The sequence below is a fragment of the Chlorocebus sabaeus genome, chromosome 8 (genome assembly GCF_047675955.1).
Source record: "Chlorocebus sabaeus isolate Y175 chromosome 8, mChlSab1.0.hap1, whole genome shotgun sequence".
NCBI classification, from domain to species: domain Eukaryota; kingdom Metazoa; phylum Chordata; class Mammalia; order Primates; family Cercopithecidae; genus Chlorocebus; species Chlorocebus sabaeus.
Window position 1 is genome coordinate 98,878,816 of NC_132911.1, and position 27,547 is coordinate 98,906,362.

At 37.5% G+C, this 27,547-nt stretch overlaps 1 protein-coding gene across 3 annotated transcripts; it reads left to right on the forward strand.

Moving 5' to 3' along the window:
- The first annotated feature begins 2,756 nt into the window (after positions 1–2,756).
- On the forward strand, positions 2,757–26,385 carry PLEKHF2 (pleckstrin homology and FYVE domain containing 2). 3 transcript variants are annotated; one of them, XM_008001147.3, is made up of 3 exons: positions 2,757–3,065; positions 20,077–20,137; positions 23,728–26,385. In XM_008001147.3, exon 3 carries the CDS (start codon positions 23,742–23,744, stop codon positions 24,489–24,491), a length of 750 nt encoding a protein of 249 aa, XP_007999338.2. In that variant the 5' UTR covers positions 2,757–3,065; positions 20,077–20,137; positions 23,728–23,741; the 3' UTR covers positions 24,492–26,385. The 3 variants fall into 3 exon arrangements, with proteins under 3 accessions (XP_007999338.2, XP_007999337.2, XP_072874329.1); XM_008001146.3 differs by lacking the exon at positions 20,077–20,137 and having other exon boundaries at positions 2,759–3,065; XM_073018228.1 differs by lacking the exons at positions 2,757–3,065; positions 20,077–20,137 and adding an exon at positions 20,169–22,959.
- Positions 26,386–27,547: the final 1,162 nt, after the last annotated feature.

Here is a 27,547-nt window from a genome sequence, read left to right on the forward strand (position 1 = left end):
CAGAGTGAGACTCAAAAAAAAAAAAAAAAAAAAGAAAAGAAAAGAAAAGAAAAGAAAAAAAACTGGGTGGGTGGGAGGGTGGGGCTGGGCGTGAGCCATGTGCCTGGCCAGTAATTCCTATTTTTATCTTCATTTTACAGTTGAGATGTGAGGCTCAAAGAGCTGTCTTAACACTTGACTTGAACAGGGTACCACAGTTACAGGGTCGAGTAGGAGTGACTTTGAGTTCCCTGCTTTGTTCCAACTTGGTCAGTGCTATCCAATAGAACTTTCTGCAGTGATGGAAATATTTCATATGTGCATTGTCCAATAGTCATGTGGCTATTAAGCACTTGAAATGGGGTCAGTGTGACTGAGAAACTAAATTTTTAACAAATAAATTTACATTTAATTAAGACATGTGGCTAGTGGCTACTGTGTTTGTTAGCGTAGATCTAAATCAATGGTCTCCAAATTGGGGTACATACAGCCCAGAGAGGGCACAGACTATGAAGAGTACAGAAAGAAAACATACATATATATAATATATATTTAAAATCATTATTTCTGATATTTTTGTGTGTGTATGTTGTTTTTTAATGTACCTAACATACTAGGTACATTATAATAGGTGTATGTGTGTATATAAATACACCCTACATATATTATATATATAATTCTGTGTGTATGTGTGACTGGGTCTTGCTATGCTGCCCAGGCTGGATTCAAACTCCTGGCCTCAAGTGATCCTCCAGCCTCAGCCTCCTGAGTAGCTGGGTATATTACATATGTAACAATTAAAAAATTTTTTTTAAAAAATTTTTTGAGATGGAGTCTCGCTCTGTCGCCCAGGCTGGAGTGCAGTGGTGTGATCTAGGATCACTGCAAGCTCCGCCTCCTAGGTTTACTTACGCTGTTCTCCTGCCTCAGCCTCCCAATTAGCTGGGACTACAGGTGCCCACCACCACGCCTGGCTAATTTTGTGTATTTTTAGTAGAGATGGGGTTTCACCATGTTTGCCAGGATGGTCTCTATCTCCTGACCTCGTGATCTGCTCGCCTCGGCCTCCCAAAATGCTGGGATTACAGGCGTGAGCCACCGCGCCTGGCCATATGTGAGAATTTTTATTTCACACTTATGTAACACTATATAAGTGTGTATATTATATATGTAATAATTTTCACACTTGTAAAGCACTGTGTGCCAGGTATATGATTTACATATATTAATTCATTTAATCTGCATAATGACTCTGTGATATATACTTTTATTATCTCCATTTTACAAGTGAAAAAAACCAAAATCATATTTGGATGTGCCAAGGTTGTTAGAGGCAAAGCCAATGTTTGATTACAGTCATTCTGGCTTCTATCTATGCACTTTATTTGAGCTAAATAAGTACATGAGAAGTGAGGAGGGCAAACATTTTTACTAATGAGAGTGAGTGACCAAAAATATTTGATAACTAATGCTCTAGACTTGACCTTAGACAACCAGACATAGCAATTCCTACTTTCCAAATTTAAAAGGACTCTAGGCATTATTTAGTCCTGCCTTTTCCCCACTGATAGATATTCTGTGCATGTAGAGATGAATGAGGTAGAGTGATGGTACAGACAAGTGACTGGCCCTGGCGACTTCCGTACTCATCTAGAGACAACTCTAACACACGAAAGATTGTGTGTGTGTGATCATACAACTTTCCCCATTTAAAAAAAGTTCATCTTTGCCAATTTTGTTCTAATTATTAACTAAAGAAAAAAAAGACTTGTTTCAGAGACAAACTCTATTGAAATAGAGGAGGATGGGAGGCAGCAAGCCTGGAGGAGGAGGATCCCAGGTGGAACAGCAGGGCGGAACCCAAGTCTGCTCTCTTCCCTAGGTGCTCATCCACGTGCAGCTTGGCTGGTAGTGACTCGAATTCAACAGCAATCAAACGCAGGTTAAAACAACTTACTGAAATAATAGATGAATAAGAAATATAAAATTTACCAAAACTCAATTTTCTCCTACACACCACACACACTTTGTTTAAAGTAAGTATGCTGTTCTCCCCACCTCGCCCCCATCCCTGGTCTACCCTAAGCAACTTCGTTACCTCTCCACGCACCCACCAGAGCAATTAGCTATCAGATTAATTAGCGCACATTTAACCTTATATACTATGCTATAATTACAGTTTCTAGGTATGTGAAGTAGGCTGATGGGGTTTTGTGTCGTCAAAGTTTTGGAAAGACCAGAATTCTAAAGTATGCATTTAAAAGAAAGGGCTGGCTGGAGCACGTGGGGTATGTGTGTGTCGCCGCAGTTCCCTAGGTTTCAAGAGGAGGGATTTTAGGTAAAGCAAAGGGAAAGTGTGACTGGAAGGATTGCTGTGCTAAATGGGAGCAGCAAATGCCAGTACCGACGCCTTTGGGCATCTAAATCCAAAGCCTGACTTTCTCGTTCTTCAGTTCCCTGGGGAGGCCTGCTGTGGGTGGGGAGGTGTCTTCCTTCTATTCTTCCAGTCTCCCTAAGAACTTGGTAGACAGTTGAGCAATACTTTCTAAGGGCTGGTCGGAGTCAGGAAAGTCAGGTAAGGCGCCCCACGTGCACCTCAACGCGTCGCGGGAGCGCGTCCAGACATCACACATGCACAAGCTCCGCCCGCGGAAGGCCTGGGCGGGTGTGGCCTCCGCCAAAGGCCCCGCCCCTAGAGCGCGTCGCGAGGGGCGCGAGGGGCGGGGCGAGGGGCGGGGCGAGGGAACTGGCAAGAAAGGGCGGGGGAGCGAGCGGTGTGGGTGTGCTCGTGACCGCGCGCTCGCGCCCGGAGTGTGGGCGGGGGCGCGCCCGTGCGCGCGCAGGGGAGAGGCCAGCCCAGGCAGCCGTTGTCGGGTTCGACTGGAGGGGCGGGGGAGTCACCTGCGAGCGGCTGCGCTGGCGTCCCGCCCGCCCACCGCGTCTGGATCGCGCCGGCTGAGCGGCGCTGCGGGCCGCACACACCCTGGGAGGCCCGGGCGGGGAACGGGCAGAGTCCGCGCCCTGCGTCCGCGACCAGGAGGATCGGACCTTCGCCTTCGCTGCCGCCGCCGCCCGCGGCCGTCGGGGTAGGTGAAGCCCGAGTGGGTGGTCCGCCGGCTCCTGGCTGGCCGGGAGAGGAGACGTGAAACTTTCCGGGCGCTTCCTCCCGCGGTCCCGGAGCCGTCGCGGCGCTGGGAGGTGTTGTCGTCGCGGGCGGTGGCGGCCGACGCCATGTTGGGGTCTGTGAGAAACGGGGCGCTCCCAGCCGCTCCCCTCTCGCCAGGGCCGGCCCGCAGGCCAGTCGCCGCCGCCGTCCTGCCAGCCCGGGAGCAAGCCGCGCCCGCCCGCAGGACGCCGCCGCTGCCGCGGGGAAACGGGGGCCGCCGGGGAGGGTCCGGTCCACGGGTCTGCGGGGCGGGGGCCGGCGGACGCGGGAAGAAGCCCCGAGGTCGGGCGAGAAGTTTTGGCGCCTGGGGACGGGGGTCCCGGAGACGGCCGGGGGCGTCTCAGGGTCGCAACAAATTTCTGTTCGAAAAGTTTGCAGGGTCTGCATGTGGGGACGTTGTGACCTGAACTACATATTTGTATGTCAATTGGGAGAAAAAAATGGCCCCGCAGAACTTGTTCTGATAGAGGCGATGGTTTATTTATTTGGAGCCTTTTAAAGTTTTATGATCCTTTGCCGAATTTATTTTTCTTTTTAAAAACGTGATTGAAGGCCGAGAGCGCGCTGCTGGTGTTGCTTGAATAGCCTTGTGTGCTCTCCGTACATTCCAGCAATAACTTGAGTGTGCGGTGGAAGTGGGTATGAAGGTTACAGACACCTAAGCCCTCCTCGGTAATTCATAGACTCACAAAACACGTTGTTGATAAATGCCTTCTTTGTCGTGTTGTGTAGTACGCTGTTGAAGAGACTCATTAAAGAAAAATTTAGACACTAACTTTGAGAGTCTTAAAGGCATGTGTTCTTTTAAGAATAAGGAGAAGTGATCCTGACAGTTTGAAGTTTTTTTCCCCTGCCTTTAGTTTCTTAAGGGTGAATGCCTACCGTGTTTTGAGCATTTACCTTTTTTTAATACTCTGGTAGCTCGTGGGGTCTTCACGTTAATTCAGTATTAACGAAGGCTTCATTGTAATCTCCTTGGGTCCCGACCGCACGGGGGGTGAATGGTATTAAGCTATTTATTTGGAAAGCACACGTAATTGGCCTCTGAATAAAAGTAGTGTAGTGACTGAGCATCAAAAGAAAAGATTCAGCCTCAGTAACTGAATCTAAATGATTTTTAAATGAAGACATCTTGCTTTAAAATTCTGTTAAATGAACTGAAAAGCCTCTTAAATACAGTAAGCCCTAAAACCCCAAGTTCTTGGAGAATTTTACTTTTTAGATCTAAAAATACAGCTTCTGCTCATATTTGATTGTCAATTTCTTTTTCCTTTTTTCTTCCTTCCTTTTCCTTTTCCTAGACAGGGTCTCTATCTCTGTCGCCCAGGCTGGAGTGCAGTGGTGTCATCTCGGCTCACTGCAGCCTCGACCTCCCGGGGCTCAGGTGATCCACCTCAGCCTCCTGAGTAGTTAGGAATACAGGCGCGCATCACCACACCTGGCTAATTTTTGTTTGAATTTTGTGGAGACAAGGTTTTGCCATGTTGCTCAGGCTCTATTGCCAGTTTCTGTTGTTCTTAAGAATTCTTTTAGCTTTGCTTCATTGTCAAGTAAATGCCATTATAATATTTATTTTTTATTTAGAAATGAAATAAACTAATTTCACAAATGTAGCAGCCAAGCTGGTATTTAACTGGGATCTAATGACTCTGAAACCTTTTCATTTTTCCTATAGCATAACTTTGTAGGATACATAACTCAGTTTTCTGGAGCAATCTGTCCATCTCGTTTGCTCTTATCACTGCTCTGACTTGAATTTAGTTCTTCAGTATACTTATTTCCCAGCGAGCTGATTTACAGGTGATCCTTGTGATGAAATTTTTCCTTAAAAATACTTAAGCCTATACTCTTTGAAGCCTTTTCTGCTCTGTTCTCTCATTCCACTCCCTTTCTCTCCCCAGAAATCAATTAATTTCTCCCATGATATTACTGTAAATATCGCATAAATCTGTCATGACATCTCCGTGACAGCAGGCAACACATCGGGGCTGATTTGCCTCTTCATTCCCTGTATGCCAAGAACATAGCAGATGCTCAGGAAAGGTTTGAATGGATGAGTACACATATGTTTGTTCCTTGTAAATATGCTTCATGAATTTCTTATGAAATTGTAAATTCCATGAGCATCGTAGTTAAATCTTCTTTGTAGTCTTTTTCCCAGTACATGCCATCAACTCCATTAAATCCACAAATTGGTTTATTTTATATATATATACACACACACACGCACATGTATATATATGTTTTGTTGATAATTTACCTTAGTAACTGAGTGAATTTTGACCCAGGAGTACAGAACTTGAATATTTATGAAATTTCTAAGTAGATAATGGATTAAAGTATAATTACTGATGTATGAGAGAGAAACCATGGATCATCAAAAGGATTATAATCATAATTTTAAGTGTGATTGAATGTATTTGAACTTGATGGAAATATTGTTATTGCTTGAAAATTTTAAAGGTCATATTTATACATTTAAGCTCTTGGAACAAATCCCATATAGCTCTATCAATTATTGTTTTGCTGGAATTGTCTTAGAAGTTTTAGAATGCCCTGCTTAATAGAAAGTATATGAATTTTTTTTTTCTGTTGTTTGTCTTTGATGAACCAGCTTTGTACATAAGCTGCCTGCTTATATTTAAAACCAATGTATGGGTTGACTTAACTGAATTAAAAATACTTAATGGATATACTTTCACAGTGCTGTTTTAAGTTGGAAAACCTCTCTAGGTTAAGGTGTTTTGTAATTCTGTAATTTAGACTGTAGAATTCGGGGTTTATTTCCTGCGCCCACCCAAGATAACTTTCTCCCCTGTCAAACTGTAAACCACAAACTAATGTGCTCAATTTAGGGAGGTCCTGGGAAGAGAATAAAAGGCATTCAGATGGTTGCTGTGAGGACACTGGAAAGAAAGCAAGTTGCATGTAGGATGGACTGGAACAAATAAACCTTGTCCTGGCTCAGCTCCTTGCTAGCTTGTGACTCTTGAAAAAGCCGCTTCACTTCTGTAAGCTTCTCTGGACTCATTTGTGAAATGGGCACAGAAATATTTGCCTCAGTGTTATCGTGAGGATCACCCAAGATTCGATGTTTGTGGAAGGGCCTGGAATACGATAAGGTATTATTTTAGGTATTATTTTAACAAATGAACGAATGACAGTGAATAATGTAGAATCATAGAATTTAAAAACTTTTAAAGGGAAGCAGCCTGTAGGAATACCTAGTTCAGTTTTCAGCCTTGGCTACACATTAAAATCTCCTGAGGAGGTACTTAGAAATAATATTGCCTGGATCCCACCCCAGGACAAATAAATCAGAATTACTGGATTTGGGGACAGAACATAGGTAATTTTGCCCCTTTTTAAAAGCACCCCTGACTTTAGTGTTCAGTCAGGTGGTGAAACCTTTTATTTAACTCAATTTCCCATCTCCTTATGCTCTTCATTTTGTAGTTGAATAAAATGCAGAGGAGTTAGCTGCCAGCCACATTCCTATCAGTCAGGCTAGAAAGGATGTATTAAATACTTGGAACTGAGGAAAGCGAAGTGCATAGAGGTTAAGTAAGGGTTACATTCATTTCTGGCCAGAATGGCCACATTTGGAACTACACTAATTCCAGTGACCCTCACTGCTACTCTGCAACAGCAGCCTGCATGTTATGACCATGTTACTTGTCATCATTCAGAACCACTCTACCTCAAGTCTTAAACCTTGTGGCCAGATGGCGATGCAAGGGTCTGTTTCTCTTTTTCTGTCATAACTAGTGAAGCAGCTTTTTGTCCTTATTGTCACCTCTATTCCCTCCTAGGCCATTAGTTGTCTTCCTTCTTTTCAACCTTGAACTCTGTAGTTCATGTTCTAACCATGAACTCACTAGACCACATAGTCCCTCCTCTCCTTGACCTTTGCTGGGTATAACTGGTCAGTTTTCTACTTTTGTCCCTGCCCCACACTCTCCCCCAAAGTCACGCTTTTGGTGATTGTTATGTACTTGTTTTCTACCTGCTATATACTAGTCACTTTCTAATCTTTGTCTTATCCCCAAGTTGACTTATTTTCTCTGTTGCTTTTTCACTCGAGTCAGGTTGCTAACCCCAGTCTTGAAACACTTGACTTTGACCTTGCTTCCTTCTAAAATGATTAAGATTTTATGATGTGAATTTTCTATTTTCTTCTCTGCACCAACTTCATCTTTTTTTCCCCCCATTTTCAGAAGTGGAACTATTTTTAATTCTTTATACTTGTTTCATTTAAACAATAGTTGGGGAAAAAGATTTTTGTGTTCTTTGCTCATATTTTTATTAATTGTACATGTAACTATATTTTGCTTTTTATAGTTATATTTTTCTACACATTCTTCTTTGTATTTTCTTCCCAAACTAGAAGGCTTTTTTTTGTCTATGAGAGAATGTGTTCATTATAAGATAATTAGGCACATCAAAATATTATTAGTCTAGTACTTAGAGATAACCACTACTAACTTTTTGGTGCATATCAACCACTTTTAAATAACAAATCGGCTTATACTATATGTGCTGTTTAGAAACTTTTATTTAATAAAATGCTTTATTTAACAGTTTTTCACATTGAATATTATGTTTCCAAAAAAACTGCCTAAAAATTAATGGATGTGCCATAATTTATTTAGTCTCCTATTGTTAAATATTTAGATTGTTTCCAGCTTTTCCATATTATAGACAAAGCTACCGTGAACTTCATGTGAACAACTGTACACTTTTAATTTTTGTATATATTATTGGAAATAGAACTGTTGTATAAACTTTCTAAAGCATTTATATTGCCAAAATGGCATTTAGAAAAGTTGTTCCAGTGTGTATACAGTATTGTCAAGGATATGAGGGCCCATTTTCACCACATCTTAGAGAGGTGAGTAATTTATGAATATCATTTTAATTTTTATTTCTTTGATTGGGATTGAGAGTCATTTTTAAAATTTTCTGGTCATTTTCATTTTTTTAAATTGACATTTGTTTCTTATTTTTCTGTTGGGATATTTTCCTTTTTTCTTGTGTATTTACAGGAGCCCTTTGTGTATTAAAAATGTTGGCTGGGTGTGGTGGCTCACACCTGTAATCCCAGCACTTTAGGAGGCCAAGGTGGGCAGATCAGATTGCTCGAGTCCAGGAGTTTGAGACCAGCCTGGGCAACATGGCAAAACCCTGTCTCTATAAAATATACAAAAATTAGTTGGGCATGGTGGCACGCCTGTAGTCCCAACTACTCAGGAGGCTGAGGTGGGAAGATCACTTGAGACTGGGAGGTAGAGGTTGCAATGAATTGAGATTGTGCCAGTGCACTCCAGCCTGGGTGACAAAACAAGACCCTGTCCCATCAGTCAATCAGTAAATGTTGACCCTTTGCCATATTACTTTAATATTCTTCCCCCAATGATGAAGTTTTAAAAGTTTAGGTAGTAAAATTTTTCTTTTATGATAGCTTTTTGTGATATATTTAACTATTCCTCAGCTATAAATTTAGGTTTTGTTTTTCACTATTAGAGTTAATAGTGGGAAAACATTTTGTATGCCGCACCCCCTCCACCCCCTTCCTCCAGTTTATTTCTCCAGGATACATTTTTGTGGGTAAAAATTTAAAATATTTTATTGTTATACATTGCCATTAATCCTTGTTTTGTTGTTGTTGTTGTTTTCCATGTGTCCCACTGCTGATTGTGACCTTTTGACAGGTTATTTAGTCTCTGAGAGTTGTGAAACGTGTGAGAGCAGGTTGAAAAGGTGCTTTGTGCTCCTTTGTGTCCCATTCTTTTTTCTCTTAATTTTCTCCTGCTTTCTAAACTAGGGGTTCCCCAAAGTTTAGTCCTCCGCCCTTGTTTTTCTTCCAGCATCAGCCAGCATCTCTAGGTGGGTGACTACCAAATCTCTCTGTCCTGGAGCCCCCTGCCCATCCTGGCATCTTGTGGATGCCCTGGAGGACTTCAAGATAAATATATCCCAGACTGATTTCTTCTCTCTCCTGAAACAAAGCTAGCATCTGCCCAGTGGCTTACCCTTAAGCCTTGGAAGTCATCTTACAGTCCCTTTTCATCCACGTATTCAGTTATTTCCTAAATCCTGTCTGCTATGCCTCCGTTATCTGCCAATTATTGTGGTTCAGGCTTTTCTTACCTTTCATTTAGAGATTGTTGTAATCCTCATATGACTGGTTTCTTTGTCTTCATTCTTCTCCATATTCTCTTCAGTCCATCCTGTGTACTGCTTTTGTGTCTGATTAATATTTTCCTATTTAAAAACCTTTGTCTTCCCATGGCCTGTGTAATAAAGTGTAAACTCTATCTGATGTTTGCTTTCTTTTGAGTTTTTCTCATCCCTGTTTTACCAGACTTCGTATCACTATGCCTTCTCCTGACCCTGCCTCTTCTGACCTAGGTTCCATTATTTCCTCTCTGGGCGAATAGACTTGTGTACCATTATCCATACCCAAACCCCAGATAGTTTGAGCTACTACTTTTGCTTTAAGGCCCAGCTTGAATTTCTAGTTCTTACAAGACATGTTCCTAGATGTTCTACCTGGTCAAAATTACATCCTACCTCAACTCCTTGGCCCTGGGACCTTCATCACTGTTGGTTTTTTTTTTTTTTTTTTTTTTTTTTTTTTTTTTTTTAAGTTAAAAAAAAAGTTTTTGGCTTGTTTTTCCTCTGCTGTGTTAGACTTTGCACAGATTTAAGTTAATTGTATACCTCAGTTTATAGCACACTATAGGGATACCAAACCCCTTCCTCGTTTCGGTTTTTTCCTTGTCAGATACTCCCATGATCATCTTTCCTATAGAAATACAACTGAAGTATATATACTTGTCTATATGAACATGAGAATATAGCTGTCTTTCTCTTCCACAAAGATTTTCAGTTTTGAGTATCTTCTGTCCTTTAATACTGCTTTTCACAGAGCAAGTGATAATAAATGTTTGGCTACTTGGAATTCATTAAAAGTTAATGGTTTCATTTGCTTTTCTGAATTAATCACTTAGACTAAAACCCTGGAGATTACTTTTAGCTTTACTCTTCTATATCCAGTCTGCAGTTCTGAATCTGACCCATCCTTTCTTTTCCTATTATAAGCTTCAGACTCTTCATCAACTTTCCCCTCTATTTTTGCAGTTACTTTTCAACCGGATCCTGTTTTCAGTCTCTTCCTTCTCAATTTATCTTTCATTATTTCTACAGTTATCTTAGAAAAATCCAGATCAGATCAGGTCACTCCTTCCAAAAGTTTCAGAAGGAAGTCTCAGATATTAACAAGATTTTGTCTTATTTTTCCCCTCTTTTCCCACTAAATAACTCCCCTACAGCTTCTGCTGCAGCTGTACAGTGTGACTTCTTCTTCTTTTTTTTTTTTTTTTGAGAGGGAGTCTTGCTCTGTGGCTCAGGCTGGAGTGCAGTGGTGCGATCTTGGCTCACTGTAACCTCTGCCTTCTGGTTTCAAGCAATTCTCTTGCCTCAGCCTCTCAAGTAGCTGGGACTGCAGGTGCATGCCACCACACCGGACTAATTTTTTTTTTTTGGTAGAAATGGGGTTTCACTGTTGGCCAGGCTGGTCTTGAACTCCTGACCTCAAGTGATCTACCTGCCTCAGCCTCCTAAAGTGCTGGGGTTATAGGCATGAGCCACTGCGCCCCGCCCAGTGTGACTTTTTATGTGGGTTTTTACTTGCAAAGCTTTGTGCCTTTATTTAGCCATTTTTTTTGCCTTCTTAAATTCCGCTCATTCTTCACAACCTGTTTTCAGTGTTCAAATGCTGTATTCTCTGTGCCATGCCCTCACTCTTTGCTTTTTTTGCTTCCTTACTACTTTGCTAATATTTTTATTATAATACTTACCTCCTTGTGTTTTGTATTAAACCTTGTGGCATATATTTTATTTCCTAGTGTCTTCTTTGTTCTTTTTTCCACCAAACATATAAACCTTGAATGCAGTGAACAGGTTGTAACTGTTTTGAATGATACTAAAGAAAATTGGCCAGGGATGTGACAGGGTAACTAATTCCTCAGTAGTGTTTTAGTTGAGCTTTACCAGGTTTATTTTTCAGATATTATTTAATTAATTTTTTTTTTTTGTTGAGACAGGTTCTCGCTCTGTGGTCCAGGCTGCAGTGCAGTGGTGTAGTCATGATTCACTGTAGCCTTGGCCCCCCAGGCTCAAGCTATCCTCCCACCTCAGCCTCCCGAGTAGCTGGGACCACAAGTGCACACCACCATACCTGGCTGATTTATGTAATTTTGGTAGAAATGGGGTTTCACCATGTTGGCCAGGCTGGTCTTGAACTCCTGGGCTCAAGTGATCTACCTGCCACGGCCTCCCAAAGTGCTGGATTACAGGCTTGTGCAATTGTGCCCTAGCTATTTTTTAGATATTATCCAATGCTTTCTTTACAGCTGTCAGCACTGTACAGCTGCCCCTGTACAAATACTTTTAGAAATGATGTGAGTTTTTGAATCTGAGTTTTGTGGTGATGAAAATATGCACGTAATCATCATTTTTTATTTACTAACTAAACAGCTGTGCTTTTTGGAGAAAGAAGAAATCATTTATATATATTATCATGAGATTGAAATTTTTTAAAAAACAGGATATGCCTTGCTCAATACTTAGAATTTTTAATTATATACTGTACTGAAATGGGCCACAACATTTGCTTGTAAATTTAAAATCTGTGGGTCTAGTGAAGCAGTTGATGGGTAGGGTGTGGTTCCTGTTTTCTGTGAAAATTAATGTAGACGTTAAAAATGAAGTCTTTGATTTTCATCAAACTCAAGATTGAGAGCTGCTGCCACTTCTAACTGCTGATCATATTCAGTTCAGTGCACATTGATGCCATTTATACAAGCATTTTTTTAGGTGCTGTTGCAAATACAAAGTTGGAGGAAATAATCTTTTTTTAAGGAACCTCCACATCTGTTGGGAATGAGCAAGTACACATATTTTTATGAAACAAATAGACTATAAGTGCTATAAAGTGGTACAAATAAAATGGTATGAGGATATACCTGGCCACAGGAAATACCCAGCCACAATATTTGGCTGTGAGGCGATTGAACTGAGTGTCTTGAAGAATTGGTGAGATTTCACTAAATAGAGAAGAACAAAGGAGGGAGGACATGCCGAGCTTAGAGGTAGGGAAGGAAGCCCTGAGCATATTCTGGTAATAGCTAGTAGTCTGATTTGACTATAACAAAAAAAATGTATAGAAAGAGGTAAAACTGGAAGGATAGATTGCAACAAGTTAGGACTTGACTGTGAAGGGCCTTGAATACCAGGTTAAGGATTTTAGATTTGATTCGGTTGCCCAAGGAATCTGGTTTCTGAATAGACTTACTTGATTATAGCAATAGTTAAAGAATATTAAATCTTGCCTTGTGTAGGATGATTTAAATCAAACTTGTCCAATCTGCAGCCCACGGGGTGCATGTAGCCTAGGACAGCTTGGAATGTGCCCAATATAAATTCGTAAACTTTCTTAAAACATTTTGAGATTTTTTGTGTGTGTGATTTTTTTTTTTTCTTTTTCATTTTTTTGTTTTCTTATTTTCTTTAGCTCATTAGCTATCATTAGTGTTAGTGTATTTTATGTGTGGCCCAAGACAGTTCTTCCAGCGTGGCCCAGGGAAGCCAAAAGATTTAAATAGTAAAAATTTAAAGGGCTTGTTTAGAACTTGAAATCCGTATTTGTTTCCTCTCTCCTACCTCTCTAAAGATGTTTTTAAACCTCCAGTGTGACTGTTCTGATTTTCCAAACTCATTTTCTAAAATCTTCAACTATGACTGACTTGTTCTTACATACTATTTTGCTATCAAATCTTACCTATATGAAACTGCCTTTACTAGTACCCTAAATTAGTCATAGCTTTGCCTTTTACTTCTTTTTAGTATTTGAAGAATCATTTTGAGTGTATCTTATGGTTATTACCATAGATATGTAATTTCTTTTCCTCTTATTTTGTCAGTGGCTATTCCAAATACATAATATAGGTGCATATGCAAAAAATACTTCTGCCATATTTATTTCTGAAGGTGAAGGTATAATGGAAAGAATATGCATTTAAAAAAAAAAAAAAAAAAGGCTGGGCATGGTGGCACAGCCTAATATTAACAAACAAAAAACAAACCCAATAGTACTCATACTGTTAACCCAACACCTGCATGCTCTTAAGGAAAGTTTAAAAAAAGTAAAAGGAACTCGACAAACTTAACACCCCGCCTGTTTACCAAAAACATCACCTCTAGCATTACCAGTATTAGAGGCACTGCCTGCCCAGTGACACTTGTTTAACGGCTGCGGTACCCTGACCATGCAAACAAAGGTAGCATAATCACTTGTTCCTTAAATAGGGACTTGTATGAATGGCACCACAAGGGTTCAACTGTCTCTTACTTTTAACCAGTGAAATTGACCTGCCCATGAAGAAGCGGACATAAAACAATAAGACGAGAAGACCCTATGGAGCTTTAATTTACAATGCAATCAAAACTATACAAATCTACAGATTTTAAATTACTGCACCTGCATTAAAAATTTTGGTTGGGGTGACCTCGGAGCATAACCCAGCCTCCGAACAACCTATGCTAAGGCCACACCAGCCAAAACGAATCAGTATGCACAACTGACCCAATAACTTGACCAACGAAACAAGTTACCCTAGGGATAATAGCACAGTCCTATTCTAGAGTCCATATCGACAATAGGGTTTACGACCTCGATGTTGGATCAGGACATCCTAATGGTGCAGCAGGTATCAAAGGTTCGTTTGTTCAACGATTAAAGTCCCATGTGATCTGAGTTCAGACCGGAGCAATCCAGGTCGGTTTCTGTCTATTCTATATTTCTCCCTGTACGAAAGGATAAGAGAAATAGGGCCCACTTCACAAAGCGCCCTCTCTCCATAGATGATATAATCTTAATCTAATAGAATATCACACACCCAATCCAAGAACAGGGTTTGTTAAGATGGCAGAGCCTGGTAATTGCATAAAACTTAAAACTTTATAATCAGAGGTTCAACTCCTCTTAACACCATGCCTGTAACAAACCTTCTACTTCTTATTGCACCCGTACTAGCCGCCATAGCATTCCTTACACTTATTGAACGAAAAATACTAGGCTACATGCAACTACGCAAAGGATCTAATGTTGTAGGCCTCTGTGGGCTATTACAACCCTTCACCAACGCAGTAAAACTCTTCACTAAAGAACCCTAAAAACCCTCAACATCCACCATTATCCTCTATATTACTGCCCCAACCTTAGCCTTTTCTATTGCCCTTCTCCTGTGAACTCCCCTTCCTATTCCCAACCCCCTAATTAATTTCAGCCTAGGCCTTTTATTCATTCTAGCTACATCCAGCTTAGCTGTCTACTCCATTTTATGATCAGGGTGAGCATCAAACTCAAACTACGCACCAATCAGCCTGTAATCCCAGCACTGTGGGAGGCGAGGCGGATGGATCACCTGAGGTCAGGAATTCAAGACCAGCCTGGCCAACTTGGTGAAACCTTGTCTCTACTAAAAATACAAAAATCATTAGGGTATGATGGTGGCTGCCTGTAATCCCAGCTACTCGGGAGGCTGAGGCAGGAGAATTGCTTGAACTCGGGAGGCAGAGGTTGCAGTGAGCCGAGATTTTGCCATTGCACTCCATCCAGCCTGGGTGATAGAAGTGAAACTCTGTCTCAAGAAAAAGCAAAAAACAAAAAACCCAGGAAAAAAAACAAAAAACAAAACTGTGAGGCCATTTGATAATTGCTTAGCTAGTTAGTTCATGACTCAGTTTTTTTGTAAAATTAAAGTAATGATCACAGCAAAATCGAGATTATTAAATGAAAGAGTATAATGTGGATGTGCTATTATGCACATGTGTAGGTGCCCAGTAAATGTTACTTCCTTTTTTTCTTTCTTGGCTGAGATTGTAGAATAAGTCTACTTTTCCGTAATAGGCATGTTTGGTACCTATGAGAGATATAAAGAAAAAAAAATGACCTCTGTCTAAATGTGATTCAGAATTTTGAAGTTTCCATTTTTCTTAATCCAGTTTTAATAAATTTAAAATTAACATATGAAAGTTTTGTCTTACCAAAGAAATGAACCTCTTCCTTTTATCACTAGTAATTTCTACAACACATATTGTGTAGTTGGTTGGCCACAGTGGCAGAAATCCTGGTGGAAAGGGACAGAAAAAATCTTGACCTCTCTTTTTGATGGAATAAGTAGAGTGTACTAAAATTCCAAATGCAATTTGCTAAATTTTCAAGTATTTCTTTTTTTGCTTTATCATCTTAATGATTTATTGAGACTCTTACCAAGAATTCCCTGATTATTATTCTGGTTACTAAACTGTAGAACTTTTGAAAGTAAGAACTGTCTTGTCCCTTGCAGATGGTAGGTACTCAGAATATTTGTTCATTTGACTTAGATGTATTAAGAAAGGAATAGTTTGCTTTGATACTATACATTTGCTCAGGAGGATGTACCTCTGATAGTTTATTGCTGTTTGTTTTTACCTCTGTTCTCCAGTTGCTTGTTAGCTTCTTCCTTTCTTTTTACATTTTCTGTAAAGTTTCAGTCCAGCAGTAACACAGATTTTAAAATCTTGATTGAGATTAAAAGAGTCATAAATTTGATTAAAAATTAACTTATAGACAAGTAAGTCTACAGTAAACCAGAAAATATGGCCCATTTACTATCAAAGACTCACTATTTTAAGGACCGAAAGAGCTTTAAAAATTATGTTTTCTTCCTTAAAAAAAAAAAAAAAAGGTAAGTAATTCGTATGAAATCACTTATTTAGTGTCTGAACCAAGATTAGAATCCAGGTCCTTTAGTTCATAGTTCATTGGTTTTCCACTATAATGCACGGTTGAATACTGAAGCTCACTGATAACAGATATCATGGGTATATGTAAGAAATAAAATTAGATTTGTTTTCATTTTAAACTGACCTGTAAGGATGAGACAAGAAGTATTGATTTTCCAGTAGGGAGAACTAGGACATAGTAGTCTATGACAGTTGGTCTTTCTTCTCAATTGTAGGTAGGATTCTGTGTCTTTTTTTTTTTTTTTTAAAGAGTTTTTGCTCTTCCAATTACATTTTTAACAGGTGGTAGACACCCCACTGAAGAACATGCTACTTTAAAAGCAGGTTGTTACCAAAAGACTAGGATGGAGTTTAGACATTGTAAATGCAGTTCTTGTCTACAGTGTGAAGAAGATAACTTGAAACCTTTGATTATTTTTAAAAATTGGTATATAAAAGCTGGCTTTATAAAAGATATGCTTCTGCTCTAATTTTTACATTTTAACTGTGAATTAACACTGCCAGGCACTGCTGGAAAAGAAGACAATGTAAAAAAAAAAAAAAAAAAAAAAAAGGTAAAGTGGAAAACTGTTGAAATTAATAGAATTCTATGAAGTACCTGAATGTGAAAAGAAACAAGTATCAATAGTTTTCCTATTAACAGTTTTAACTAATTAGAAAACATGCTGTGAAAAAGAGCTTAGATTCAAAGTGGCAACAAAAAGTACAAAATCTGGGAGCCTATTTAAGAAGTGTAACTATCTTACAGAAGAAGCATACAAAATTACTATGCCATAAAAGATTTGAAGCCTTGGGAAGAGATACTATCACCCTTAAATGCTCAAAACTGTAAAGATGTTAATTAAATTAATTTATGGATGTAACATAAGTTTCATCAACGTTTCAGTGGAATTTTATTCTTTTATTTATTTATCGTAATTAAAAAATGGTTCTAAAGCTTAGCTACACGTTACAATTATCTGAGGAACTTTAAAAATATTCTGGTGCACAGGTCTTACCCTGCATACCCCGGACCAATAAAATTAGACTATCTGGGGAAGAATCTAGGTATTGATGTTTCTTAACCCTTGATATTTATCAGCAGAATTCATTGTTCTTAATTTTAGGTTTTCGGTTTCTTTTCTGAGTAGTTCTAATTATTATATTGATTCATATTCTATAACTCTTTTCTTAAAGTCTTCCAAAGAACAAAAACAAAATTTACTTATTTTAAAAAGCAAAATAAAACTCATTCTAGCGTGCAGTTACCATATGGTTTCTTTGGGTATTCATAAATCTAAGATATATTATGGGATCTTAGTGATTTTACTTTTCCTATATCTTGAAGCATTTTGCTATTTCATTATCCTGCAAATTATTTAATCATTATTCATTAATTTCCTCCAATTATGCCAAAAAGAAGAAAATGGAAGAGTGATAGAATTGCCAAGAAGGATGACGCAGTGGTGAAATATAGCATCACTACTGTATCATTTCTTAAAAAGATACGAAAACAGTTTTGAGATCATCCTTTTTAGCATTTTTGTTCTAAACTTTCATTTAACATATTTGAGAATTCATATTTTTTCATTTATTTTCTGTCTTTAATAGCAAAAAAAAAGGCAAAGGAAGACATTTCAAAACTATTAGACAAGTCAGAAGATAAATGCAAAGAAACAACACTTAATAATGATAGTGAATTTAGTTGTATAAGTGAAATCTTAGACTGTGAGTCTTCAAATGATGATTCCTAGATGAGTTTTTTTCAAACTCAAGAATTAACAATATTTCTAAGGACAAAAATTGGAAATAATATATGTTCGTGCATTCGAAGTTTCTTTCAAAGGATGTTTCCTATTTCGGATATATCTACCTTTAAAATCAGAGAAAGATGAAATTAAAAATTCTGTTATGTTTAAGTTTTTATGAAGCTTTCTCTTAGTTTTTTAAAAAAACTACTTTATTATTTTTGTAAATTGGTCATAAAATTACTTAAAATATTAAAAATAAAAGGTATTTTGGACCCAGATAGTCAATTGAAGTGAACATTTTTTTTTCTGATATGCCAAAGGTTAAATCTGCCTTGTGATTCCAATGTGAAGCTAAGGTTGAGAACCGCTATTCTACGTAGATTTTATCTGGACAGATAAACAAGATTAGTTAAAATGTTTTTAAGAAAGTTGAGTAATGGTCTAGAATAGAGCTACCAGATATATGGTACTGACATAGGAATTATGAAACAGGTTAATGGATTAAAGCAGATAGTCCAGAAGCAGATTTTAGAATAGGTAAAAATTTAATATGAGAGTGACATCAATCAGTAGGTTAGATTACTAATAGCATTAATGCAAGCTACCACTCGTTGACTACTTGCTGAACATTTTATATGCGTTATCTCATTAATCTTTTCCTTGATGTATCTGCTATTACTTCCATTTACAAGTAAGGATATCTGAGGTCACACAGTTCTTGGTGTTTCTGGAACAATTAGTTAGCTCTTTTAGAATGCAAATATTTGAAAAGCAAAAAAGTATTTTTACCTATGCCAGAATACATTTTAGGTGGATAAAATGATTAAATGTAGAGTTTATGTCATAAAGCATAGATAATAAATAGGTGCATCTGATATCTGGAAAGGGAACCTTAGGAGTGATGGAAGAAAAGTCACCAAGAAAAGATCTGTAAGTTTAACTGCTTAAGAAATACAACTGACTTCGTGTCAAACACCATAAAACTATAGATTAATATATTAGAAAAACAAACAAAGGATTAATAGCTTTTATATGTAACACACTCAGATTAATAACCTCTAAATATATAGTTTTAAAATGCAATTGATTAATAAACACATTAGAAAATCATTGACCTCATTAGGTAGCTACGGAATAAAACATTCAATTAAAAGTACTTTTCCTTCCTGTCTTAGGACCTTTGTTTATAGTATTTCCTTTGCATGGCTGACTCCTCATCCCTTAAGACTCAGTTTATCATACTACCTCAGTGAGGCCTTTTTGTACTACTCAATCTAAATGAGTTTCCCCCTGTATCTTGACAACCGGCTTATTTCCTTCATTGTACTTCATCTTTTGGAATTACCTATTTATTTATTGGCTTTCTCTTCCACTGGCCTCTAAGCTCTAAGAAGAAAAGCGTAATACCCAGCATCTAGAGAGTGCTCAGTGAATAATTGTTGGATGAATAAACACTAAATAAAAGTGAGTCAAATGAATAAAGCAAGATGGTTTTAAAAATCTGTCATGCTTGCTGAAATTTTTAAAGAAAAATACCATATGTAGGACAAGATGGAACGGATACTGTCTTTGTGCTGCTTGGTAAATTGGTGTTAGTTCCAGAATGGAAATTTTGTAAAAGGTAGCAAGATTCTTTATTCCTGCCTTTTGACCCAGTAATTTTATTTACTTCTTAGAATTTATTCTATGAAGCCACTTCTGTGAGGGGATGGGAAAGCTTTCTTCTAAGTTCTTCCTATATTCACTGATATTCTTTCCCAAGAAAAGTAGACATTACTCAAATTGAACCATGTTTATAGCTCTCTTCTGCTTCCTCTTTTGGTGCCCCTCAACGAGTAGGATATGGGAAGGATTCAGTCCTTGGCTAGGCCCTGTAATCTTGTATTCTAGTCCTCTTACAAAAGTATAGCATTCTTTCTGCTTGGGGCACCTGAGTGTGCTGGAATTAAATTTAGATTTGGGCTTTAGGGGAAGGGGGAGGCCTTGCTTAGGCCCTGAGCCAAATGGTAGTGCCCTAATCCAGTTTACCAAAGAACATTATTTGGGGTATCTAGCTGTAACCCAGAAAAAAGTGGCACTTTGATTCCCTTTTGATAACCTCTCCCCACTCCTTTCTTTCCTTGCTGCTGCTTATTTCCCTACCACCATTCTCTCTTTCTCTCTCTTGTGTGTGTGTGTGTGTGTGTGTGTGTGTGTGTGCAGGGCAGCATTTGTGTATTCCTGGGTTTTTTTGTTCAGTGCTTACTATCTTTTTTTATGTCTGACACATACAGAAAATGAAAGAGGATAATGGAAGAGGCTGCTTAAGGCCAAAGGCCTTAGGTTTTGTGTATGCCCATTTTTTTTCAGATATAGGTGACAACCCATCAATCAATCAAGTGGGCTGCCAGAATCATTAAAATAAATGAAGGTAAAATAATGCATCGATCATTGTTGAAATAATTATACGAGTGTTTGTAACCTTGCAATATAAAATGTGTTTATGTTGGTCATTGTCAAACTTTGAAAGCTATTTGCTTTGCTGCAGCCATATACTAATTAATAATGCCCCAAACCTCGCTTAAGTTGCATCATTCTTAAACAGGGAGAAAGATTTATGAACAGAGATTTAGACTTAATATATTGAAAAATTTGGACAATGAAAGATTATCAAGAGACTAGCTGGGTAAATCATGACATATCCATCCTTTCAGGTCATTTGTTCAAGATAGTATTCCCTTATCTTCAGTTTTTTAGGGTTTGCAGTGAAGGTCCAGAGGTTAGTTAATAGCTTCCTTAGAGTTCTTGTAGAGTCAGTGGAGTTCGAAGGAACAATTAGTGTGCCATAATATACTGTAACATCACAGAGAAATCAGATTTGAGGCCTGGTCTGCTGTGACAGCCTTGGGCAAGTTATTTAACCCCTCTTTGTCTGTTTACTCATCCATAAAATGGAGCTAATAGTGCATGTATCACAAGGTTGCTGCAAGAGGGATAAATACAGTAATAAGTGCAAAGTGCTCAGCACATTGGTTGGACTCCCTATGAGTAGAGTTCATTCCAGGTTAAGTTTTGCTTTTACATTATTAAATATCTTTGTGCCTTAATGTCTTCATCAGCTCACAGTTCAGCTAATATTATTAGATGCTTCTTTGGGGGACAATAAAATCTTCTCTAGTGACTTTATAAACATTTCAAACAGTTCAAATCAGAAAATAATATGAAAAGCACTCTACAAATTTATGATAGTATTACTTTTCATAGTAGCAATAATTGGAAATCTGTGTTGTATGTGAGTTAATTAATATGTCGAAATGGGTGGACTCAGTAGTTGATTCAGGTGGAGATAAATAGATCTGTGAGTTTTTTTTTTTTAAGTGCCAATATCTTTTCCTGCTTTAGGGCCTTTGCAGTTACTCCTTTTGTCTAGAATATTCTCCCCTATCCTTACCCCTTCTTATGTCTGCCCATCTAGTACAGCTGAAATGACACCACTGTAGAAAGGCCTTTCCTGACCATCTAGTCTGAATAGTGACTCTCAGTTTCTTTTAAAAATTGCTTTAAAAAAAATTATAGAATTGATTAGTACTAGATTCTCGATTTTGTTTTCTCTTTCCTCCTCCCCAACTAGAATGTAAACCCTGAAGAGCAGGGACCTTTCCTATATTGTTTAATTTATTACTTTTAAAAATTTTTATCTAATGTCACATACTCAAGTATGATCACCTGTGTTGTTTATTTTTACTTTTCCTGCACCTAGATCCTAAGTGCCTGACAAATACTTGTTGAATGCCTGAATATAATGTAAAATATGAAAAAATGATCCATAGTATCTGGAGATAAACTACCATTGTTGATAGTATAGTATATATTTTCCAACTTTATGTTCTGTGTGTGCTTACATATACAGATATCTATGATTATGCTTTTGAAATATGTATTCCATTGAGTCTAAAGAGAAACATTTTTTAGTATATTTTATGTCTTTGAAATTGGGCTGTCTTATAATCAGTGGTATGCTGTGGTTTAATTGGCAACATTTTTCTCTTTATGAGTTGCACATAAATATGTCTTAAAATCTATAGCATCTTAGATATGATGAAATATGGTATTTATTTGAAATAACAATGAGATCAGGATATGCATCTCTTTTCCCCACCTGAAGATCTTGAGCATTTTCTTTGTCACTAGTTTTAGATCTATCTTATTCTCAAGAGATGTGATTAAAGGTATGTCATAACTTTTTCAACCAATTCCTCTTGATGGATATTTGCAGCTTTTCCAATTGTTTTCTGTTATAAACAATGCTGTACTGATTATCCTTGTACATATCTTCATGCATGTGAGTGAAATTTCTTTAGATTGGTGAATGCACATATTCTCTGTAGTGTACAAGAGTACCTATTTCCCTATACCTTTATGAGTACTGCATCTTAGTAAGTTTAAAAATTTCTATTAATCTAAGTGAAAAATATACTAATGTTTAATATCATTTCTTTATGATAGAGATTGAGCCTCTTTTCCTGTTTATTAGCTGTTTTTATTTCCTTTTCTGTGATATACTTGTGCATAGGATAGTAGACTTTTAATTGGCTGGCATATTAGTCCTAATTAGAAAGAGAAACCTTTCCAGTTTGGAACCATGGGTTATCCTATTAATTCTTGGGAAAAACTTTTAGGCCTGCCACATCCTACCTTTGTGGAGGACAAAAGGGCTTTATAAAGATCCAAGATTTGGGGGGAGACAGAATTCAGGAATAACCAGAATTCTAGTGTCCTTTATAATGGAGGCCAAGAAGGGTTAGAGTGTCAGTTTTTGAGCTGAATACTGGAACTTGTACTATGCTGTTAGTCTTTAAACTTTAAATTTTCTTCTTCTCAAGGCTTGTTGTTCTTTAATATGACTTGGTTATAGTATAGTAGTATTAGTTTAGTAGGTTTGAAATAGGATACAACTCTGGGACTTGAGTGAAGTTAATATTGGACTTATAGATTAAATGTTTAGATTAATATGGTGTTTTGTACATTGTTAAAATGTTATTAACATTTTTTAGTACCTTTGCTGTGTCAGACCATATCAGTTTCAAACATAGCTATCAGATGATCTCTGCTTTTTAGGTTCTGCAGTGGTCTGTGGAGGAACAGATTTCAGTCCTTTGGTAAAAGTGAAGCTACAATATACATGGAATATGGAAAGCTCACAGGAAGGGTTTTAGTCTAGCATGGGAGTTTAAAGAAGGCTTCCTGGAAGAGGTACGATAACCTAAACTAAGTCTTGAAGGATGAGTTTGAGTTAGCTGCAGTAGTAAGTAGTAAAAGGAACAACAGTGAAATGGACTACAAGTAGCAGAGTGTTCTTAGAATGTAACATTTGAGGTGAAGAGTGACTTATGGTGAGGCTGCAGTGACAAGTAAGAACCAAGTAATGAAAGGCCTTGAACACCCTGTATTTAATAGGCTAAGGGATCGTTTTGAGCAATGATGGGGTCAAATTAGCATTTTAGAGATCACTGCCAAAAGATGATTTGGGGGCAAGACTGAAGGCCAGGAGACATATTGGGAAACAGTTCTAGTAATCCAGGTGAGATAATTAAGGCTGTAGCTCAGTGGTAATAGCTTACTGGGAAAATAGTAGTCATTTTTCTTAGTTTATGTAACATTTTGTTCTCTATTGTTCAGAATCCCATTGAGATTACATTTCATTGAACATTATTTTGCAGAGATAAGTTATGTTAATTATTCAATCATCTTTCAATTATGTCTGTAGGAAGTTTATACTTTTACAAATACCTGCTTAACTAGTGTGGTGCTACATGGAGATGACAAATAAGTGTTTTTGATGATTTTAAAAATTGAGAAATGTTAGCCCTTTTGGTGTGCTTAGTGATTATCTTAGAGGGAAAGAATTTTAGAACATTTTGCCTTTGTGTAGAAGCAATGATTTGTTAGCTTAAATTTATATATAATTATAGGAATTTATAATTTATATGTGCTAATTTCTTTTTCTTTTTTTTTTAAAAGGCTATTAGTGAAAGATGGTGGATCGCTTGGCAAACAGTGAAGCAAATACTAGACGTATAAGCATAGTGGAAAACTGTTTCGGAGCAGCTGGTCAACCTTTAACTATACCTGGACGAGTTCTTATTGGAGAAGGAGTATTGACTAAGTTGTGCAGAAAAAAACCCAAAGCAAGGCAGTTTTTCTTATTTAATGATATTCTTGTATATGGCAATATTGTCATCCAGAAGAAAAAGTATAACAAACAACATATTATTCCCCTGGAAAATGTCACTATTGATTCCATCAAAGATGAGGGAGACTTAAGGAATGGATGGCTAATCAAGACACCAACTAAATCTTTTGCAGTTTATGCTGCCACTGCTACGGAGAAATCAGAATGGATGAATCACATAAATAAATGTGTTACTGATTTACTCTCCAAAAGTGGGAAGACACCCAGTAATGAACATGCTGCTGTCTGGGTTCCTGACTCTGAGGCAACTGTATGTATGCGTTGTCAGAAAGCAAAGTTCACACCTGTTAATCGTCGCCACCATTGCCGCAAATGTGGTTTTGTTGTCTGTGGGCCCTGCTCTGAAAAGAGATTTCTTCTTCCTAGCCAGTCCTCTAAGCCTGTGCGGATTTGTGACTTCTGCTATGACCTGCTTTCTACTGGGGACATGGCCACATGCCAACCTGCTAGATCAGACTCTTATAGTCAGTCATTGAAGTCTCCTTTAAATGATATGTCTGATGATGATGATGATGATGACAGCAGTGACTAAGGACACATTTGGGAGTATTTAATCAGGTGTGGCTGTCTGAGAAATCAGCTCTGGGGGAAATGTAAGATTCTGGGCTCTCTGTTTTGTTCTAGCCATGAATTTGCCTGAGAAACTTGTAACCTATGTGCCTCAATATATTCCATAGAAAGTAGGTCCCCTGCCTTCTCCCACTCCTCGCACTCTTCTACAGGGATAGACTTTTGCGAATATATCAGATACATTTTTTGTTTCTTATTCTTGTTTATTTTTAGGTTATTTTCTCGGAAGGTTGGGAAAAGATGTTTGTTTAACAGATCATGTACTACTGTGTTGTTTTCATTTCTGTTATAGGTAAAACTAAAAGCACAGAATGGTGGGAAAGGGGTTATAATGTGGTTCATTAATATGTTAGTAGCTTTTTTCTAACCATTGTGTCTAATGGTTAAAACACCAGTAACAAAAACACATGATTTGGAAATACTTTGTTTGGCTTTTTCATATACCTAGTGGTGCCTTATCATAATAGCACTGTTACATGAAATAAGCCCCCTACCTTCTTACTTTCTGGTTTTCGAAAAAATACACTGGTGCTCTTTGAAGTGATAAAGTGAGTGTTTATGAATGGGTGTAATTAGGAAATACTTCTCATCCGACAGCTACAAATAACTAAGTTTGGAGGTATTTTCGCTCTATATGAATAAATATTTTTCCATAAAATAGTTGTGATTATATATTTGTTTTATATAGGTCCCAAATTATAATTGTCAAATATATATTTTAAATTAATAATAGGTTGTCATTCTTAGGAATTTGGTTTGAAATTTATCAGTTACATAGAATTATACTGCATTAGCTTCCATCTTTAGTAAGACATATTTTTAGATATAAATTCCTCTGCTTTAACATTATTTCTGGATTGAAAATCTTATAAAACCCTTGAAAATAAACAATCTCTTTTTTACAAAGCCTGTGTTAGAGCACAGGTTTACCTAGGCTTGAAGATTTGGAAGAAATAATGTGTAAAGATGGTCTCAAGGCAGACCACTTTAAGTCTGGCTAGACTTCATATCGTGGAAGTATTATCTATTTCAGTGTGAAACTATCTTGAATTTGCAAATATAGTGTTATATTTTATAAAGTTTTGTAAAATCCCAAACAATATTTCTATTTTTGTAAAACAATTGTATGTGTAATCTGTATCTGAAATCAGTTTGCAATCTATGGAAATAGAGTAGCAATTGCTATTTCTAAATTGTGAACTGAAAGTCAATCTAGATTTATTTTGAGAAGTAATTGCTCACTCTTTACTTTTGAGGCAGCCATTAGGTTGAAAGTATATATTTATCATATAAAACTTGATGTGTTTTGCACTACTCTCTCCATTTATATGCTGCAAACAGCTAGTCTTTGAAATATGGAAAATCAGCAGTCTAAAGTTTGTTTTAAATTCTAAATTAAAAAAAATCTTCAAATCTGAATATACTGCAAATGTCATGAGAAGTTTGATTTAGTAACTTGTGATGGAGGATTCTTTGGTATCTTACTCTTTGGTTAGGGCACTAATTTTACTTACCTATTAGATTTTGAAAGCATCTGAGATATACAAATCTCCCTGTAGGAAATGTGAAAGAAAAGCACAACAAAACTAGGGTTTTCTGTTCGTTTGCTTGCTTTTATGTTTTTTTTTTTTTTGGTTTGTTTTAATATCAGGTGGATTTTTGTTTGTAAGCAATATATACATATAATCAACCAACATATCTGAAAAGGATCATGAAACCTGAGAAATGCTAATGGAGACTTGCTGGTACATAGGAATCTAGCAAATTCAGGAACCAAGGGGAAATGTTCTGAGATAACATTTACATTGTCAACCTTTATTGACTTTGTTTTTACAATAAAAAATATTTTACAACTTTCTGTTCTCCATATATTGTGACTTGAGGATTCCCCCCTTTGCTAAGATAATAAATATATTATGCATATTTTGCCTAATAATTCAACAGCTGTGAGTTCCTGCTGTGTGCCAGGCATTGTTCTAGGCAGTAGGTTAGAGCAGTGAACAAAACTCCCTTTTGGATTTACTGCATGAAGGCTCAGAAAACAAACATTCTTCCAAATGCTGAAGATATGGCTTAATGTTATGGGGCAGTGCCTTAATATAATTTGGCTTTGCTGTCTAATTACTGTTAGAAGGAATGACTTGACCTGAATTGACATGTCTCAGAAGGAAACAGACACGTGGCTGACAGGTATGTGAAGAAATGTCCAAGATCACTAATCATCAGGGAAATGCAAATTAAAACCACAATGAGATAATAATACCTGACACCTGTTGAATGGCTGTTATCAAAAAGATGAAAGAAGCGTTGGCAAGGAGATGCAGAAAAGGAGACCCTTGCACACTGTTGGTGGGAATGTAAAGTAGCACAGCCATTACGGAAAACAGTATGAGGTTCCTCAGAAGGTGAAAATAGAACTACCTGTAGCATCTAGCAATCCCACTGCTAAGTATATATTAATATCTGAAAAAAATGAAATGAATATATTGAAGAGAGAATCTGCACTCCCATGTTCATTGCAGCAGCATTCACAGTAGCCAAGATATGGAATCAACCTAAGTGTCTATCAGCAAATGAATGGATAAAGAAAAGGTGGTCTGTGTACACAGTGGAATATTATTCAGCCATAAAAAATTCCTGTTACTTGTGACAACATGGATGGAACTGATGGACGTTATGTTAAGTGAAATATGCCAGGCACAGAAAGACAAATACTTCATGATCTTGCTTATATGTGGAATCTAAAAAAGTTGAGCTCATAGAACCAGGAGTAGAATGATGGTTACCAGGGGCTGGTTGAGGGTGTGGGGGTGGGAGATGCTGGCCAAAGGACACAAAATTTCAGTTAGGAGAAATAAATTCAATAAATCTATTGTACAATATGATTTCTATAGCTAAGAGTGTATCCTTGGAAATCAGAGATTTTGTATTCTCACCACAGAAACTGATGAGTATGTGATGTTAATTCCCTCAATTTGGCCATTCTGCAGTGTATCCATCTTTCAAAACAAATCCACA

Excerpts from the sequence above, each read along its gene's own strand:
- PLEKHF2 (XM_008001147.3), top strand. The coding sequence starts at position 23,742 with ATGGTGGATCGCTTGGCAAACAGTGAAGCAAATACTAGACGTATAAGC.